The 17720-nt window shown below is 31.9% G+C and overlaps 1 protein-coding gene and 1 long non-coding RNA gene across 2 annotated transcripts; both read left to right on the top strand.

The window, feature by feature from the left end:
• The first annotated feature begins 4623 nt into the window (after nucleotides 1-4623).
• LOC112030818 (uncharacterized) lies at nucleotides 4624-5988 on the top strand. The gene is made up of 3 exons (XM_024063482.2): nucleotides 4624-4969; nucleotides 5084-5256; nucleotides 5642-5988. The coding sequence occupies exons 1-3, from the start codon at nucleotides 4897-4899 to the stop codon at nucleotides 5660-5662; spliced, it is 267 nt and encodes an 88-aa protein (XP_023919250.1). The 5' UTR covers nucleotides 4624-4896; the 3' UTR covers nucleotides 5663-5988.
• Nucleotides 5989-9774: 3786 nt separating this feature from the next.
• LOC136067230 (uncharacterized) lies at nucleotides 9775-10915 on the top strand. Its single transcript, XR_010628729.1, has 2 exons — nucleotides 9775-10339; nucleotides 10434-10915. It is a non-coding gene; the product is annotated as an uncharacterized LOC136067230 (long non-coding RNA).
• The last annotated feature ends 6805 nt before the right edge of the window (nucleotides 10916-17720 follow it).

The following is a 17720-nucleotide window of genomic DNA, read 5'->3' on the forward strand; positions in this document are numbered from 1 at the left end:
AGGCTAAGATTGAAAGTTGAAAAAGCAACTTTTAATCTCAGCCATTAAATAAAATATATTAGAAAAGAGTAAAAAAGTTAAAGTTAAAAAGTAAAAAAAATTAAAAAAATTGTGAAGGAAATTGAAGTATTGCACCAGGTGCAATACCTAATACCCTAGGTATTGCACCTGATGCTGATCCAAAGAGTTGAAGCTTTGTTGTCAGTGTCCCAGTCATACTGGCAAATGGCAATCTGCTGATCATAAACTCTAAAAAGACCCCATTCCAGTCCAGCTACGACAGCTGTTGATGTTGGACCCAACAGGACACCCATGAATGGTAACATGCATATGGGCATGTAGTTTTCATACATCACCAATATCATATCGGCAATGGGTGTAAACATTTTAGTCAACAAATAGTAAATTGTTTCTTGTTCTTACGTTTATATATTAACAATTTTCAATCAAATAATATTGTAACCTGGTAGTACTTCAATCAAATGATAATATGTAATTTTGGTATTGTAGATGTCACCCTATATAACAATAACAAGTATCTCACTTATCCATGGCCTTGTTTGCTCAGTGTGAGCAAGTTTAGTGCAATCCACATTCAAATTTGTTGGCAATCTTAGGATCCGTTTAGTAAATATGTTTAAAAATTAAAAATTATTGTTTAAAAACATTAATAAAAATACATGTGGGTAAAAAGGTATATTAAAATGCGTAAAATATTATTTAAAAACTAAAAATAATTATTTGAAAACACTCACCAAACACCCCTTTACCCTCTAAAGCTCTATAATATTGAATTCACTGAAGCCTCCCTCAAGCTACATAGGAATCTTGGAATATCTTTGGAAATTACTACATCTTCAAAGATATCTATATTCAATTAATGATCGCATTGCTTCTTGAACATATTCGAACCCCTAATAAATCCGATGAAAATGATTGGACCTTCACATGTGACCACTCTTAATGTTGGGGAAAAGTGTTTTGTGATGCAGAGTTGCAGACAATTTATCTGGCTGATAAGATGCATGAGGTTGATCAGTTCAAGGAACCGTGTCATTTATGAGTGCGTGAGCCATTTCATGATTGATTTTACGTCTGTGTCATAAATTATATTTAGCTTCTTTCAACTTTAATGTTTTCTAAAAAAATATCTTTTATAAAATATTTTTTTATTTTTATTATATATATATATACACATATGTATATATATATATATATATATAATAATATTAATAATAATAATAATAACTTTAAATGAGTTAAAAAATAATTTTTTAACTTTTTTTTTATTTAGTTAAGTCATATATTATCTGTTAACTGAAAATAAATTTCATTTAATTTATTTTTTTTTATGTTACTAAATACTAGAAAACACAAAAAAATTATCTTTATATAAGATTTTTCATCGAAACAAACAGATCATTATATCTTGCAAATTTCACAAATAACTTTTTTTTTATACATTAATAATTTGGGATGAGGGATTTGAACACGAGATGTTTCTTTGAAATTTGAAAATACTAAAAGGGGCCAACTAATTAAGCTATTAGGCTTTTGACCATAAATGACATTTGTTATAATAGAATGAGTTCAGTTAACGGGTATCCTTAGAGTATTTGTTAATATACCATTTTAGAAAAGTTTTAATATAAATTTTAAGGTAAATTACGTATTTGATTCTTATCTTTTACACCATATTTCAATTTAGTTCATAACTTTTCAATTATGTCAATTTGATCCTTAATATTTTAGTATCGTGTCAATTTAATCCCTACCATTATCCCTTAAATAGAAAAGACTGGCATGTCAAACATGCTATATATGCGCTGAACCTATCTTATACACAACTTTCTAAACCTGTTACTTTACTACATGGAAAGTAATATGCGCTGAACCTATCTTTTCGCTGGTGAAGAATTGAAATTGGAATGTAACAAATTATTTGGATAGTAATGGACCTTTATGTCGCTTCATCTCTTCAACAACATAGTGGATAGCAATAAGTTTTACTGATATAATGAGGGGATTGAGGACCAATAGGAAGATTGTGAACCCATCACAAACAGAAGCAATTGTGAGTTAGGGATTTTTTTTTTTTTTTCCTTTTTAAAGACGTGAGTTGGGGATTTTGATCCCAAAATTTACTCACTTTCACCTATCCGATGTTTATTTATTTTTTAAAAGTTAAGATTATGCTAATATGTTAGTCTAGGTGACAGTTGATGTGGCAATGAATTAATTTTTTATTGAAGGCGTTTGACATATCAGACTTTTTCATCCAAAAGACAACAGTTGAGATTAAATTGATACAACATTGAAAAGTTAAGGACCAAATTGACACAACTGAAAGGTTAGTGATTAAATTAAAATATGGTGTAAATGATAGGGGACCAAATATGTAGTTTACCCTAAATTTTATAAAAAAAATATAAAAACTGTAAAAAAAATTAGTTGTTTTTTTTTAATACTAAACTAATACTCATAGAGCATTTGTTAACTTTTCCCTAATAGATTATGCATTTCGGACTATGCTACGCATTGTTCACTACAAAATCATCATTGTTCACTCCAAAATCATTGAGGATGCAATGTAATTAAATTAACCTTGCCAAAAGATTTGGCACTTAATGAATTTGTTAACTCAAACAACTAGACTTAAAGCATAATACTTTGGCAATAAAATGCCAGGCTCGCTGTATGGCTATCAAGACATATGGCCGATTCTCTCAACAGAAAAAAGAAAAAAAGAAAAAAAGACATATGGCCGACATAATTTGTGACATAAGGAATACTACAAATTTTCTTGTAAACTAATAAGTACGTTATTAATCATCTTCTCAAAAAAAAAAAAAAAATGTTACTAACCAACATAAAAAAAGAAAAAAAAAAGTTTGTACACTTATTTATTATCATGTTGAAGATGGACCAATCTCATTTATTGTCCCGTCATTTGTAAGTTTTTATTGTAGTAAAATTGATAGCAGTTCAAGGCACAATATGTTCTGTGGAGCCTCAAAATGTTAATTATTATGTGTTATCTCCCCTTCTGGGAAGTCTATAGATCTATCTGGAGTTTTCAAAATTGGCAAATTTCCAAACAGCTTGGCAGCTTACATTTTTGACCTTTGACATTACTCAAGGGGTCTGGCTTGGACTTGCACTGTGGCTTTGAATAACATGCTGTATGCCTGTATGCAAGACCTAGAGGATTAATGATCATGCACATTTTTTACAATAAAAAAAGGGTGTGTCTAGGACTCTAGTGGTTTCTTCTTCTTCTCTTCTCTCTCTCTCTCTCTTCCCTGCAAGATACAACAGGCACAACCTCCCCATTGTCTTGTGCTGTGAAGTGGGTAGACATGACTTCCATAATTTATTTTTGAAATATTAAATCAATTCCAGACCAAAAAAAAAAAAAAGAAAAAAGAAAAAAGAAAAAAAAGAGAGTAGGTGTAAGTAAATTGAAATCCAGCCGAGTGAGCTAAATGGGACATCCCTCTAAAGGACAATTCAATTATGTACACATGGAGCTGTCCGGAGCAAGAGAATAATTAACACATAATCAAAAAAGCTAAAAAGTTTAGGCATAAGTTATACATAGATGGTTACACTAACATAAATGTTCCAACCCAACATTTCCCCATCGGTCCCTGCAACTTATTGTTGTGTGGATGGCGACGTTTTCACTTGCCAAAAGCTGAAAAATACCTCAGCTCACCTGCCCTTTTGCAGTGCTTATTTCGTGAGCACTTCATGAATTTTAAGACATAAATTATCCCTCTCATTCCTTCTATATATATACATCTATGAATGACTGAGATTTAGCCTTTGACGTACTCAGTTTTGGCATGCCATGGAGCTCAAGTCTAGCACCACCACTATAAAAAAAAAAAAAAAATGTTACTAACCAACATAAAAAAAGAAAAAAAAAAGTTTGTACACTTATTTATTATCATGTTGAAGATGGACCAATCTCATTTATTGTCCCGTCATTTGTAAGTTTTTATTGTAGTAAAATTGATAGCAGTTCAAGGCACAATATGTTCTGTGGAGCCTCAAAATGTTAATTATTATGTGTTATCTCCCCTTCTGGGAAGTCTATAGATCTATCTGGAGTTTTCAAAATTGGCAAATTTCCAAACAGCTTGGCAGCTTACATTTTTGACCTTTGACATTACTCAAGGGGTCTGGCTTGGACTTGCACTGTGGCTTTGAATAACATGCTGTATGCCTGTATGCAAGACCTAGAGGATTAATGATCATGCACATTTTTTACAATAAAAAAAGGGTGTGTCTAGGACTCTAGTGGTTTCTTCTTCTTCTCTTCTCTCTCTCTCTCTCTTCCCTGCAAGATACAACAGGCACAACCTCCCCATTGTCTTGTGCTGTGAAGTGGGTAGACATGACTTCCATAATTTATTTTTGAAATATTAAATCAATTCCAGACCAAAAAAAAAAAAAAGAAAAAAGAAAAAAGAAAAAAAAGAGAGTAGGTGTAAGTAAATTGAAATCCAGCCGAGTGAGCTAAATGGGACATCCCTCTAAAGGACAATTCAATTATGTACACATGGAGCTGTCCGGAGCAAGAGAATAATTAACACATAATCAAAAAAGCTAAAAAGTTTAGGCATAAGTTATACATAGATGGTTACACTAACATAAATGTTCCAACCCAACATTTCCCCATCGGTCCCTGCAACTTATTGTTGTGTGGATGGCGACGTTTTCACTTGCCAAAAGCTGAAAAATACCTCAGCTCACCTGCCCTTTTGCAGTGCTTATTTCGTGAGCACTTCATGAATTTTAAGACATAAATTATCCCTCTCATTCCTTCTATATATATACATCTATGAATGACTGAGATTTAGCCTTTGACGTACTCAGTTTTGGCATGCCATGGAGCTCAAGTCTAGCACCACCACTATCTTTTTTCTCTTCCTCCTTTTCACTGTGCCCTATTTATCAAGAGGTTAGCATCTCTCTCTCTCTCTCTCTCAACATATTTTTTCTTGAATACTTGTATAGTACAACAAAGATTGAAAAGAATTATGTGACATAATGATTTGATATTCGTTTATGATAGGGGGATCGGATCGGTTGGATTTGGAGGTTTACCAAATCGATTATAGGGGTCCAGAGACCCACTCATCAACTCCTCCGCCTGCTCATCATCACGTTAAGCCTTTGACTCATCGAGAAACTGCTGTGGCAGCTCCCAAATCTAAGGGCTTAAAGGGTGGTAGTCTAGGAAGAAAAGTAAGTCCACATGATGCATAGTTTCTCATTTGGTTTTTATCATTAAAGTATGAGCTCAAGGTAGTGATACATGAGCAATAATGGGGGCTTTCTCTTGTGGCACAACACTAATTCTGACTTATCAATGTTTGGCAACCAAAATACTTGAAAACATGATTTTTTTTCTTACACAAACTTGTGTATAATTAGTTGGAAAAAATTTATCCAAAAAAAAAATTCATGTGGATCATGTTGAGGGTAGGGTTCTAGAGAGGCTCAATGTACAGCTTTTGTCAGTGACTAATTCACACAATTTCACTAGTTCTGTGTATCTTTGAGGTGGTAAAAAATTAGTAGCTTTTAAATTACTTTCACCATTTCTTATGATATTGTTTCTTTGTTGCAGGTCAATAAAATTCAAGGATAATAAGTTGTGAGGGAGGTTGTTTTAGTTTTGGTCATATTGAAAACAGCTCAGTTTCTCTCTTACATTCAGTTGAGAATGAGCTTGGAATGTAATATATGGCAATCTTCTGTTATGCTTTACGTATATAGCAATTTGTTTAAATGAGGGTTGTGTGATCTTTATTTGGAGTTTGATATTGTAACTACTATTATGTAGTTCTGGCTTTAAGAAGAATTAGCTTAATAGCCATAGTTTGTATTGTATATCAATGTAAGTTGCAATTAATCAACCAAAAAAAAAAAAAAAAAACAATGTAAGTTGCAAGATCTATAGTTAGCATTCCCTTACTTTCGATTATATAGAAAACTTCATTTCTATCATTATTTAGTCAATCTTATTCTTTTCATAAGATGATTTCGATTGACTCTCTTTCTTCTTCTTCTTCTTTTTTTTTTTTTCTTTCACGGCCACTGCAAGAGGAAGCTATGCCCTGCCAAATTCATACAGGGCAAAGTTGTGATAGACTCCGATCACATTAGCAGTTCTTTTTTTTCTTTTTTTTGGTCAAAAAAAAAAAAAAACAGTTCATTTTTTTTTAATTGAGATACATTACCAATGTAGCTATATTGTAATTATCTTAACAAATAAAGGATTGAACTGTTTAACACATATGGTTTGTTAAATATGTTAATTAAAATAGATGCGAAAGTTGAAATATAAAATAGAGTAACACAAAAACACACGAGAGTTACGTGGTTTAGTCTAATAACTTATGTTCATGTAGGAAATTCTTAAAAGTTACATCTTTGATTGATGTATGAATATAGTACAAATCTTATGTTACAATGAACAATATTAAACACAATATAAAGATATATAATAGGCTAAATCCTAAATTAATTATGCACTAGTTGTGGTTAATAAGCTTACTGTACAACTATAAGACTTGAGTTGCACACAAAATAAGATTAGGTTTGGCTATACTATATATTGTTCTCATATCTTCAAATATATTTGATTTTTGGTACAACTATTCAATGAATTGCAACACGGAAGTGTTCTACGTGTTCTTCTCCTGCATTCATTTGCTTCGCATCAGAAACATTGGAAAATGTTAGCTTTTAAAATGTCAATTCATTCAGTAAACAAACGTATAACCAGGGCTATCTGCATTTGTGACAGATGTGAATGGGACAGTAGGCTTTACAATGTTTATTCATGATAGTAACATACAACTACTGATGTTGATTAGGCGCGCGCGGATGGGACCAAAAGACTTGCGCCAGCGAAGCTGATTCCCCTCCAAATAATTAATGTATGTTTCAATGATTGATAGATAAATTTATTAACTGGGGTGTGGTGGGGAAGAGTTAAGATTGAATTGAATGTCATTGTTATTTAAAATTTTTTTAACTTTATTGATATATACAAATTGAATGTGAAGGTAGGGTAGTAAGTCGACTGAGTTGTATACGAAAAATTTGGACTGAATTCGGAAAAAAAATTGTTTATGTTTATTTATTTAACCGTCGAATTAAGCTTAAGCTTTAATCTAGGATCGACTATTAAACAATTCATGTCCAAATATGATGATGTGTTGTGAGCAAGACCTTGAGTACGAGATTCGACTTAAATATATATAATATCACATGTTTAGGAGTTAGGACACTAGGACAGTGTTTATCTCTAAATTGGTAAGTAAGAAAATTCCTCTAACATACTGCGTGATGATTTATAAAACTATCAACATTTATTTTTAGCCACATGATTTATTTAATATTGAATCATGTGATTTGTTTAAATAATATACAAGGAAAACTTTAGGAATCATCACGTATAGGGATGGAAGTAAAATTTTGTCCATATGTTTATATAGATACATGTATAAAAATATACTTTTATAGACTTAAGAATCTAGATATGATGTAAGTTTATAAATAAGTTCATAAGTGTAAAGTTGTGATTTACAACTATAATTACAATTATTTTGTGTTGGCTTTAATTTCGCGCCAAATTTGATTGTAATTTTGTTCAATCTTCTATACCCTGTATTTTATGTGGGATTTCTTTGTGAGGTTCATGTGTGTGAGAGAATGTGAAGACTCAAGTAAAGTGAAGGGTAAAGAAGTTTTCGCAAGTAGCTCGCAAGAAGCCTTCCCACAAAGTGAAGCATGTGCTTAGCACATAACTGGAATGCGAAAAGTTATGACAGATGGTGACAGCTGATTTTTGCGAGTGTCTCATGGGTAAGACCTTCCCGTGAGATACCCACGAAACATTTTGTTTTGTCAATTTGTCATATTTGATACACCTTGTCCCTAACCACACTATATATATTCACATTACCCACAGATGTTGAGGAGTGCTTTTCAGAGAGAAAACCCTAGTCATAATTCTTGAGAGTTAGAGATTGTTATACTCACAATCCTCAACACAATTCATTATGGTTTTTCTCAACTCCTACCTCTCCATTTTCAAATCCTTGAAAGGTTGATAGCTAAAACACTTGCCACACTCATTCTGAGTGTCAAGTGAGGTTTTGGTGCTATTGGGAAGTATTGGAAGAAACCAAGTTTTGGCAGATGCAATCGGGCGTATTGCGGGATTCAGAAAGTTAGACAAGATACGGTTCTGAGAAGCCTTGTTGGAGTAGGAGTTTGGAAGGCTTAGGTGCATTGGGTAGGTTAGGTTTAGAGGGTCTCTTACTATTCGTGTATTCCAATTTATTGTCTAGTGGATTGATTTACCGCTTAGAGGGCGGCGGAGAGGTTTTTCGCTGAGTACTTCGGTTTCCTTTTCGATAACACATCGGCGTGTTATCTTGTATTTGCATTCTTCTTCCCTACTCTTTTAGCTTTCATTTTACTGCTGTGTTTTGATGAATTTGGCTTAGAGTAGTTTTATTGTATGTTCGCTTGCATTTACTCTATTTTACACTTAGTTTAAGTTAGAGTAAAATCAACCGAGTCGTAATCTTTAATTTGGGGGTCTAAACAGCTCTTGTGTTTTCACACAAATTCAAGTTTTCAATAAGATATCAAATTATTATTTGTAACTTATTGGTGAATCTAATTTTTATAAGTTCATAATTGAAACCATTATGAAGGGATGGAAAACTTTACTCGTGATGCTTATTATATATGATAAAAGAATATGTTAATTAAATAGCTTGTGAACAAACTTAAGCTTGCTTAACAAAAAAAATGAAGAAAGCTTGAACGAGATCATCATTCACTGACTAGTGTAGAACACATGTATATGCATGGCACAATTAAAAACAATAACAATTATACACATTTATGGGTTCAGATTAGATCTAGTGTAAGAGTTACAAATTTTTTAAGCCATAGATATATACATGAGTTTACTCCCTTTTTTTATTTTTTTTTATTGGGGTTTTTTTTTTTTGTTTATAGTTTATTTATATTAGACTCTTCATCTTTTGTACACCATTAACTCACCTAGAACCAAAAAGAAAAATTGAGATGGACATATGACGCAAAATTATACAACAATTGAAATCCAATTTAGAATCTAATTTGATTTTTTCTCAGCTTTGACTTTAATTATATACTAGTATGTAACTTATGTAAACACATGAATGCATTTAAAATTAAACACAATTTTTATAATAAAAATATTATTAATTAGTCAAATTGTTAAAAAAAATTAACATTTAACACATGCATTAATGTATACGTATATATACATTTAAAATTAAACACAATTTTTATTATAAAAATATAAATTATTAGTTCAATTATTTTTTTTAAAAGTAAACGTAATTAGTCACACACTAAAATTCTTACCTAAATTTAATACTACTTATGATCATTTTTGTTTTAAATTTTTAATAAGGTAGAACATGCGATGATTTTTGGTGTGTGGTAATTTTTATTAAATATATATATTTTTTAATTTTATAGTTCATTAATATTAGATTTTTAGTATTTTGCACTCATTAGTTCATTTGGCACAAAAATTAAAAAACTTAAGTGGATAATTATGGTGTGATCCCCACATAAATTTAGATACATAGTGTAAAATTGGATTCTGATTGAACATTCTCTAAGCTTTACCTATATATATGTATATGTATGTATGTGGGCGGACAAAAACTAGTCCCCCATGGACCTCCACGGATTATAGCCAATAAGTCTCACACAATCTATTTATAATTGTATGACAGGGAATAATCACTCTACAATGGGAAGTTCAAACAATTGGTTTCATTGACAAAAAAAGACATTACAATGGTATGACCAGTACAATTTCCTCTACCCTCACTTGTACTCGTGGTGCTATGAACTCTCTCATTTTCCTAGGTTGTCTCACTTCTTTTTTGCCAACCCCTTCCAAATCTCCCTCCTTTTTTGTTTCTTTCTTCTTTATTTATAGGCACTCTTCTCATTCTTATCCCTACAGTTGTCCTGGAGCTAGCTAAACACTCAGAGATATTTTTCCTTACTTGATCGATTTCCTCCACTCCCTTATCCTTGAGCTCTATCTTCTAGGGGATATTTTCTCTGTTCATGATGTCTCAGATATATTTAATGTGGAAGAGGTTATGTAAGGGCTCCCAAATTGATGCAGAAGTAAAAATCTTCAACCCTCTTGTGTGTTCTGGAAGTTTCCCGCGGTCCTGGGTACCGTCTGGAAGCTACATATGGGTCATCCGTGCACCTTGCTTCTAGTTAGGTTTGTCTCTCACCTTTATCCATGGAAACCTTTTTCCAGTGGTGTTTTCCTTTGTTCGGGTATGTGGGTTTGTTCAGCTTCCTTTTTCCTACAGCTTGTTTCCTTCTTGGACTCCACCCATGCATAGGGGTGAGCAGTGACCGAACCTCACCGACAAAACTGCACCAAACTTTAGGCCGACTGAAAGAGCTAATACAAGCGAATAGAACCCGATGAGCCTTCTGACGTCGATGCGGTGGCACAGTCGGAGTTGATTTTTGAAACCGACCCACAAACCGTACTAACCGATGCATATATAGAGATAGAAATAAGGGAAAAGGAGAAAAATATTCTTAATAAATAACTAGAAAGAGATCTTCCTTATGCTGCAACCACATCTTTTTTTTTTTTTTGGGCCTGAACCTCTAGTTTTCTGCTCAAATCTGCCCCAATTTTGTGCAAATCTGCCTCTTGCCCTTGCTGTGTGCATAGCTCTAAGTGTTACAGTACAGATCTCTCACTCTCTCTGTGATTGTGCAGTTATCTCCATGTATTTTTTTTTTTGGTATGCATAATGTTGTCTTGTGATTTTGAGTATTCTGTTTACTTCTCTCTCTCTCTCTCTTTTTTTTTAGCAAAGAGTATTCTGTTTACTAAAGCATATTTCATTGAAGTTGACAAAAATATCTATGCTTTTGTGGTTTACATGGATCACACTTTACAGCTAGATTGCACTAGTACTATTTTTTTCCCCGCTAAAGCATTGGTACTAACTTAACTTAAGATATTGATAATATAAAATATAAATTATATTTCTGGTAAGATTTATTCATTGTAAAGTATGTATTTGGTCAAAAAAATTATTATCTTATTGTTACTGTTGAACTTGATTGTGATTGAGTAATGATTAAATTTTTTTTAATATTTCTAACCGATAAAACCGACCGCAAAAAACCGCATTGCTATAGGTTGGAAAACCGATCCTTGGTGGTATGCATCAGTTCCGGTTATGGAAAAACCGATCCCCATCGGTTTGGTGAAAAATTTTGAAAAAAACTGCACCGATCGAATTGCGCATATCCCTACCCATGCATACATGTTTGGCCCAATCCATTATTGGGCCAAAGTCTAGATGGGGATTCTTCCACTCCCCACAATATATATATATATATATATTGGTATTATTTCTATGCGATACACGACTTGATGAAAATAATAAAAAATAAGTAAATAATTTTAATAACAAAATTTACTTTAAGTTATAATTGTTTAGAGTTTAGACTTTATCAGTATTTATTTATTTATTTATTTTTTACATATAGATTTTAAAATTCCCTTTGTGCTTTGTGTTAATTTCTTAATATGAGATATGAAATGATTTTGATTATTCCCATTTGAGTTATGTTTAATCTATGTCATAACTAGTACAAACAATAATAAACAAAATAGTTCTTCAATATTTTTTTCCTACTTATAGTCTAATTGAAAAAATCAACAAACTCACAAATTAAATACAATAATCAAAACCAAAAATCAAAACATACACAAAAGAGTTCAAAAATTAACAATATAAAAAAAAAAAATAAATAAAAACTTACATAAGAGAACCAATAACTTAAATGGGTGTCGATTGTTTTGCTTCTTTATAATAAACTTCATTTGGCATAATGTCTTGCACGCAAATTCAAAAATAAAGAATAATAAGTAAGATGAATTTATTAGATTAAAACATAAATTATAGACTTTAATTATATTGATGGCTTATTGGTTAAGAATGATTGTGTGGGGCCAGAAAGTCAGGCAGCCCCGGCCCACTTCGAACCAGGCCCAAAAGCCCATGCCGAGGATGTATGTAGGGTCTGAGGATAAAAGTAAGAAGTCCAGTGTCCAAGGAGCTGGTCCGAGGACAACTCTGTCCTCGGACATCCGAGACCATAGAAGTACACAAGTACCACACCATCAAAGGGGGTCTTCTTGAATATCCGAGGAGGAAAGAGCAAATACCACGCGTCAACAATGGGAGCACGGCGGAGGAGCAAGTCTAAGACGAGCTGTCACCTCCACATTAAATGCCCACAACTAATGTCCTGGCCGCATTAATGAGAAAGGGATTACAGAACAGTGTTGCCTTAATTGCCGCAACCCACAGGAAGAATGGGAAGGTGGCTGATGGGACAGGTACTCAAGTAGTGGCCTGGTTGCTCAACAAATGTAGGGCTAGAATCAATGGAGAAAAGAGTATATAATGAAAGGGATCCCTCTTGGAAAGGGGGGGAGAAAAAGAAAAAGAAAGGAGAAAAAAAGAGGGTAGCAATCTGCATTCTCCTGGAAGCAATTGTAACCAATCACCAAGGAAGTAGTAAGAACTGCAAGCTCCCAAGAGAAAGGCCAAGGAGCATCATTGTTCACTTTCATCTGCGAGTTACCACGCATGGTCGTTGCATCCTTTACTAGGGCCTAGTTCTTGACCCCGCTCTCTACAAATTAATTGCAGGGCTAGCTGGGCTTGGGTTCACTCCCTTAACCCATTAGGAGGAGTCCCGAACCTGGTTCCTACAGATTGTATTAAAAAACAATATGTTGAATATATATAAGTTTTGAAAATTTTGATAATAGATTTTTAATGGGAGTATAATTTAAATTTTTTAAAACTTAGATGATAAAGTTTTATCTAAATTAAATTATTGTTAAATCCTATCCCTTAGTCAAGTGTTTTGTGGCTTAATATCCTAATAAAATATTAATTTAATAAGATGCAACCCAAGGATAAAAAAAAAAAACAAAGACATATACGTGGGCTGTGTGAGATTTGAGTTTAGAAATTTTTTATAATAGACTTTTAGTTTGAATATTATTTAATTTTTTAAAAACTATCATTAAATCATGCAACTTGAGGAAAACAAACAAAAACAAAAGAAAATTTTTATAATAGAATTTTAGTTTAAATAGAATTTAAATTAAATTATTGTTTGATAGGCCAAGAATGTATTGATTCATTTGGTAAATTAATCAATTAATTAGTCAAGTTACTTAATTAGATTCAATTACATGCAATAAGCGTGGTAGCATAAACAAATCACCAGCTAAGTTAAATGCAGCGGAAAATAAATTTGACATTGATGATTTATTTACAAATGGGAAAAACCACTGGGCAAAATCCCATCGGGTGAATTTAAGGTTAACACTCCTGAGAATCCACTATTATCAAAATAAGTGGTTATAAGTAAAAAAAAATCTTAGTACCTAATACTAACCTACAGTTGAACCTTTATCTTAATACCCAATTGAACTTGTGATATAGCGACAATCTCTCCTTTCAATGCACGAATCTGTGAGAGACCGTGCCGGCTTGTTTTTATGATGTTGGATCTAACCCACGTGAATAGGTAGAGTCATGTTATTATCTCTCAAAATAGAGGTTTGACTAGTTATATTTTCCCCCTTAGAGTAAGGGTTTTATATTGGAGTCGCCACTTATTTAATTATTGGAAAAATAAGAAAACCATAATTGAAAAATTCTTCATTTTATTGATTAGAAATTGAATTTATATTGGTTGTAGGAAAATTACATGGTTTTGGTCCTAGATACAATCCAAGATAAAGTACATAACTTTGTTTCCTAGTTACAATCTAGAAATTGAAAATTATATGGATAAGTATTTAATTTACTAACTCTTGATCTAAGCTCGGAAGCTATATTACAAGTTGGAAAGATGTTAGGCACCCACCTTGTCCAGTGAAACCGGTCTTCTAAATTATGTTGACCAACATTCATATCATATCATCCAATATGTCAATTAATTTACATGTTGAATTTAATGTGTGTGCGTGTGAGAAACCCTAATTTAATTTATTAAGCATTGCATTTGGATTGAAAAAAATAAATTCTAGTGAATGTGTGTTAGATTCATGGATTTTAAAGAATTATGAGACAAACATGTTTTTCAAGTGGATTTAAGATTAAAACTAGTGTTATGCATGAACATGTGATAAACAACCAAGAATGTGTGAAGAACACATAAGAATATTCAAACATATTCAAGAGAATTCAAATAATTACTATCATGTTTTAATGTTAAATTCTCATCATGGCAACACAAAAAATAAGTTAGGGAAAGATTATACCTTCATGCAAGATTTATATGATGGAGGTCCTAAGGGTGGAGGAAAAAAAAAGAACTAGGAGAGGAAAAGTGAGTCTCACTCAATACCTTGAGTCTCAGGAAGACCAAGATATGACAAGACTATTTAACTTTATTAGAACTCAAGAGAAGAGAAGAGAGAGAATTTTTTTTTTTTTTTTTTTTTTTTTTGTGTCCTGGAATGAAAGAATTCAAGAGAAGAGAAGAGAGAGAATTTTTTTTTTTTTTTTTTTTTTTTTTGTGTCCTGGAATGAAAGAAAGAGGGGGTTTATATAGTAGTGGTAGAGAAAATATGAATGGAAGGTCATTTAATGGGAGTTGACAAAGAATTAAGAACCTAGACCTCATTTTAGCCTTGGGCGAAATCTAGTGCATTAAATGGAGAGATTGGTGGGAGCGAGGAGCAAGCCAAAATTTGGTTTTTTCCGTAGCTGTTGTAACAGCTTGTAGAGCCAACTTTGAAAAATCATATCTGACTCAATTCTGTTTGGAATTGTCTCGTTCTTGTGCTCAAATTGAAGTTTCGAATATCTAGTTTCTGAAAAAAATTAACCTCATTTACAGATTCAAAATATTTTGAGAGATATTGATGAAATGGTAAGCAGAGGTCATTTGTTAGAAAATTGTTTCAGCAAAATTAATATTAATAAGTTCCAAATTAACTCTCAATTAACATTAAATAGCTCCAATCACTCTCATCTCAGACTTAATTGGTTCCAAATTTACTCTAATTAAAAGATAATTGCAAAATTACTCATTGAGTAATTAATATTTAATTATCTAATTAATTAGATGTATACAACCTCACCATAAAATGTAGTCCTAACTAATCAAATTATGATACATCATTGATCTCCAATTAATTACACTTATAACCAATTGAAATCAATTGTTCATAATCACATATAGTCGGACTCAATTTGTGATAGTGCATCTCAACCATTAAAATTTGATTTAATGATAACTTTCAATCTGGTGGTCCAATTAGGACTTATGACCAGTCGATTTGATCGTTACAACATCAAGATCATTTTGGTAAAATGAGATTAGAGCCAGAATCAAGATGCATATTTCCAAGTTGAAAGTACCATTTTACCTTCCATGTAAGGTTAAATGTGGGTTGCAAAATGGGGTGTCAACAGAATCCCAGTATGTGATTAATCAATGATGCATGAATCCCAGTACATGACTAACACCCCAACTTGAGGAAGATGTTGGCTATAAAGGTTTTTAGTTCATCAACATGAAGATTAAGAAGCTCCTTGGTTACAAAACCCCTGGCGTAAAGACGTAGTGGCTTTTACAAAGAATATAATGAACTAGGGCAAATTCTGTCTTTGGTCACAATTTGCATGCACAATGACTTTTCATCAAGTTGCATCACCTTTGACGGCTCTTAAAATAATTCTTATATGTGTTTAGGGCTATAAAAAAAGAAACCCTATACAAATACATATGGATATGCATGAAATCTAATCTGGAAATTCAAATTTCGTAATTCTCGACAGATACAACATCTGTCGAGCTGTTGTCGAGCATTAGCATTAAATTTCGATAGATATGATCTATTGAGTTATTTGTTAAGCTTTAATAAACAACACTTCTTCACTTGTTTTTTGGACAGATTTACATAGCATCAATATTAAACTTGAACTCTTGTTCCTTGATATACTAAACACATTCTAGATCTACCAAATTACAAGTAAAATACGTTTTGTCAAATGATTAGCTAATTTACATAACATATATCTCTAACAAGTTCCACATATGTCCTCACATTGTTAAATCTTAATCCCTTAGTCAAAAGGGTTGTTTTTTATTTTTATTTTTATAGAAAAAAATGTGGGTTGTTAGGTGAGATTTAAGTTTATAAATTTTTTATATTAGACTTTTAATTTGAATAGAATTTAAATTTGTTGACATTAAATGATAAACTTTTACTTAAATTAAACAATTGTTAAATATTATCCCTTAATTAAGGAAATATATTTTAACAAAAATATAAAATTAATTCACTAATTAGTGACTAGTGAGAGTAGCCATTTGGTTCAACCACGACTTCTAAGTCTAAATTTATTATATAGAAATTTAAATGATAAAGTTTTACCTAAATTAAATCGTTGTTAAATATTATCCTTTAATTGAGGAAATATATAATAATAATAAATATATTATTAATATAATAATTAGTGAGAGTAGCCACTTAGTACAACCTTAGCTTCTAAGCTATGTTATAGTATATATGATGATATGATATAGAGATATAGATTTTTGTATGTGGAAAAAAAGTGGTCATATTAGATTGAGTTGAAAGGTCAAAATTGGGAAAAGACCATAGCTGTTACATTGGACTCATTTTAAATCCAAAATCAATTTAATTTATACCCAATTCAATCAAACTCGAGCTCACCCAATTACACTTGTTTACTTTGATTCTTAAAAAAAGAAAAAGAAAAAAAAAAGGAAAAAAGTGAGCTTCAATTAGCTCAATTGGTAAAATCTTTAATTATTGATAAAAAATATGAGGTTTAGTTCCCACCTATAACAAAAATTGACTGGTATTTTGGTCTAATGATAAAGAATTATCATCAGAAGCTAACCTCATATGTTGAAATTCTTATAAAAAAAAAAAAAAAAAAAGAAGAAGAAGAAGAAGAAGAAGAAGAAGAAAGTCTTGTTTACCAATTATATTCTTAATGCTCAGCTCGGGCTTGTCAAAAGACATCAATAACATGACACCAAATTCCTGTTACAGCTAAAACAAAGATTGATTTCTGAGGTTATTGATGCAAGATATTAATTATTGAAAATATTCACTGGGAAACAAAAGGAACGTATCAATTTGGCATATTATAGATCAATTCATGTAGGGTTACGTATTTTTTATAATTAGTTGAAGTCGTTGATCATGAGTGGTGGACAATAATTTATATATGAACTATATATATATATATATATATCTCTCTCTAAGTTCATACATAAATTTGCAGCTTAATTTGCAGGCAAACGATGATGAGGAATGGTGTAGGAGATTGCTATATATAATATACGATGGATTCAGTCTTGTATTGGAAGACATCAAAATAGTCAGATATAAAGTTAAAGACGGAAGGTGCTTGTGCGGTTCTGCAAGTCTTTTTAGGTGAGGTCATTATCGAACTGTGGAGAGTGACTTGATTGTATGAAATTGTCACAGTAATTTCCTCAGTGAATGCTTGCAAAAGTAGTAATGATACGTATAGACTGGAATTTGGAATTAT

This window comes from Quercus suber, unplaced genomic scaffold (genome assembly GCF_002906115.3).
Source record: "Quercus suber isolate HL8 unplaced genomic scaffold, Cork oak 2.0 scaffold_63, whole genome shotgun sequence".
In the NCBI taxonomy this organism is placed as follows: domain Eukaryota; kingdom Viridiplantae; phylum Streptophyta; class Magnoliopsida; order Fagales; family Fagaceae; genus Quercus; species Quercus suber.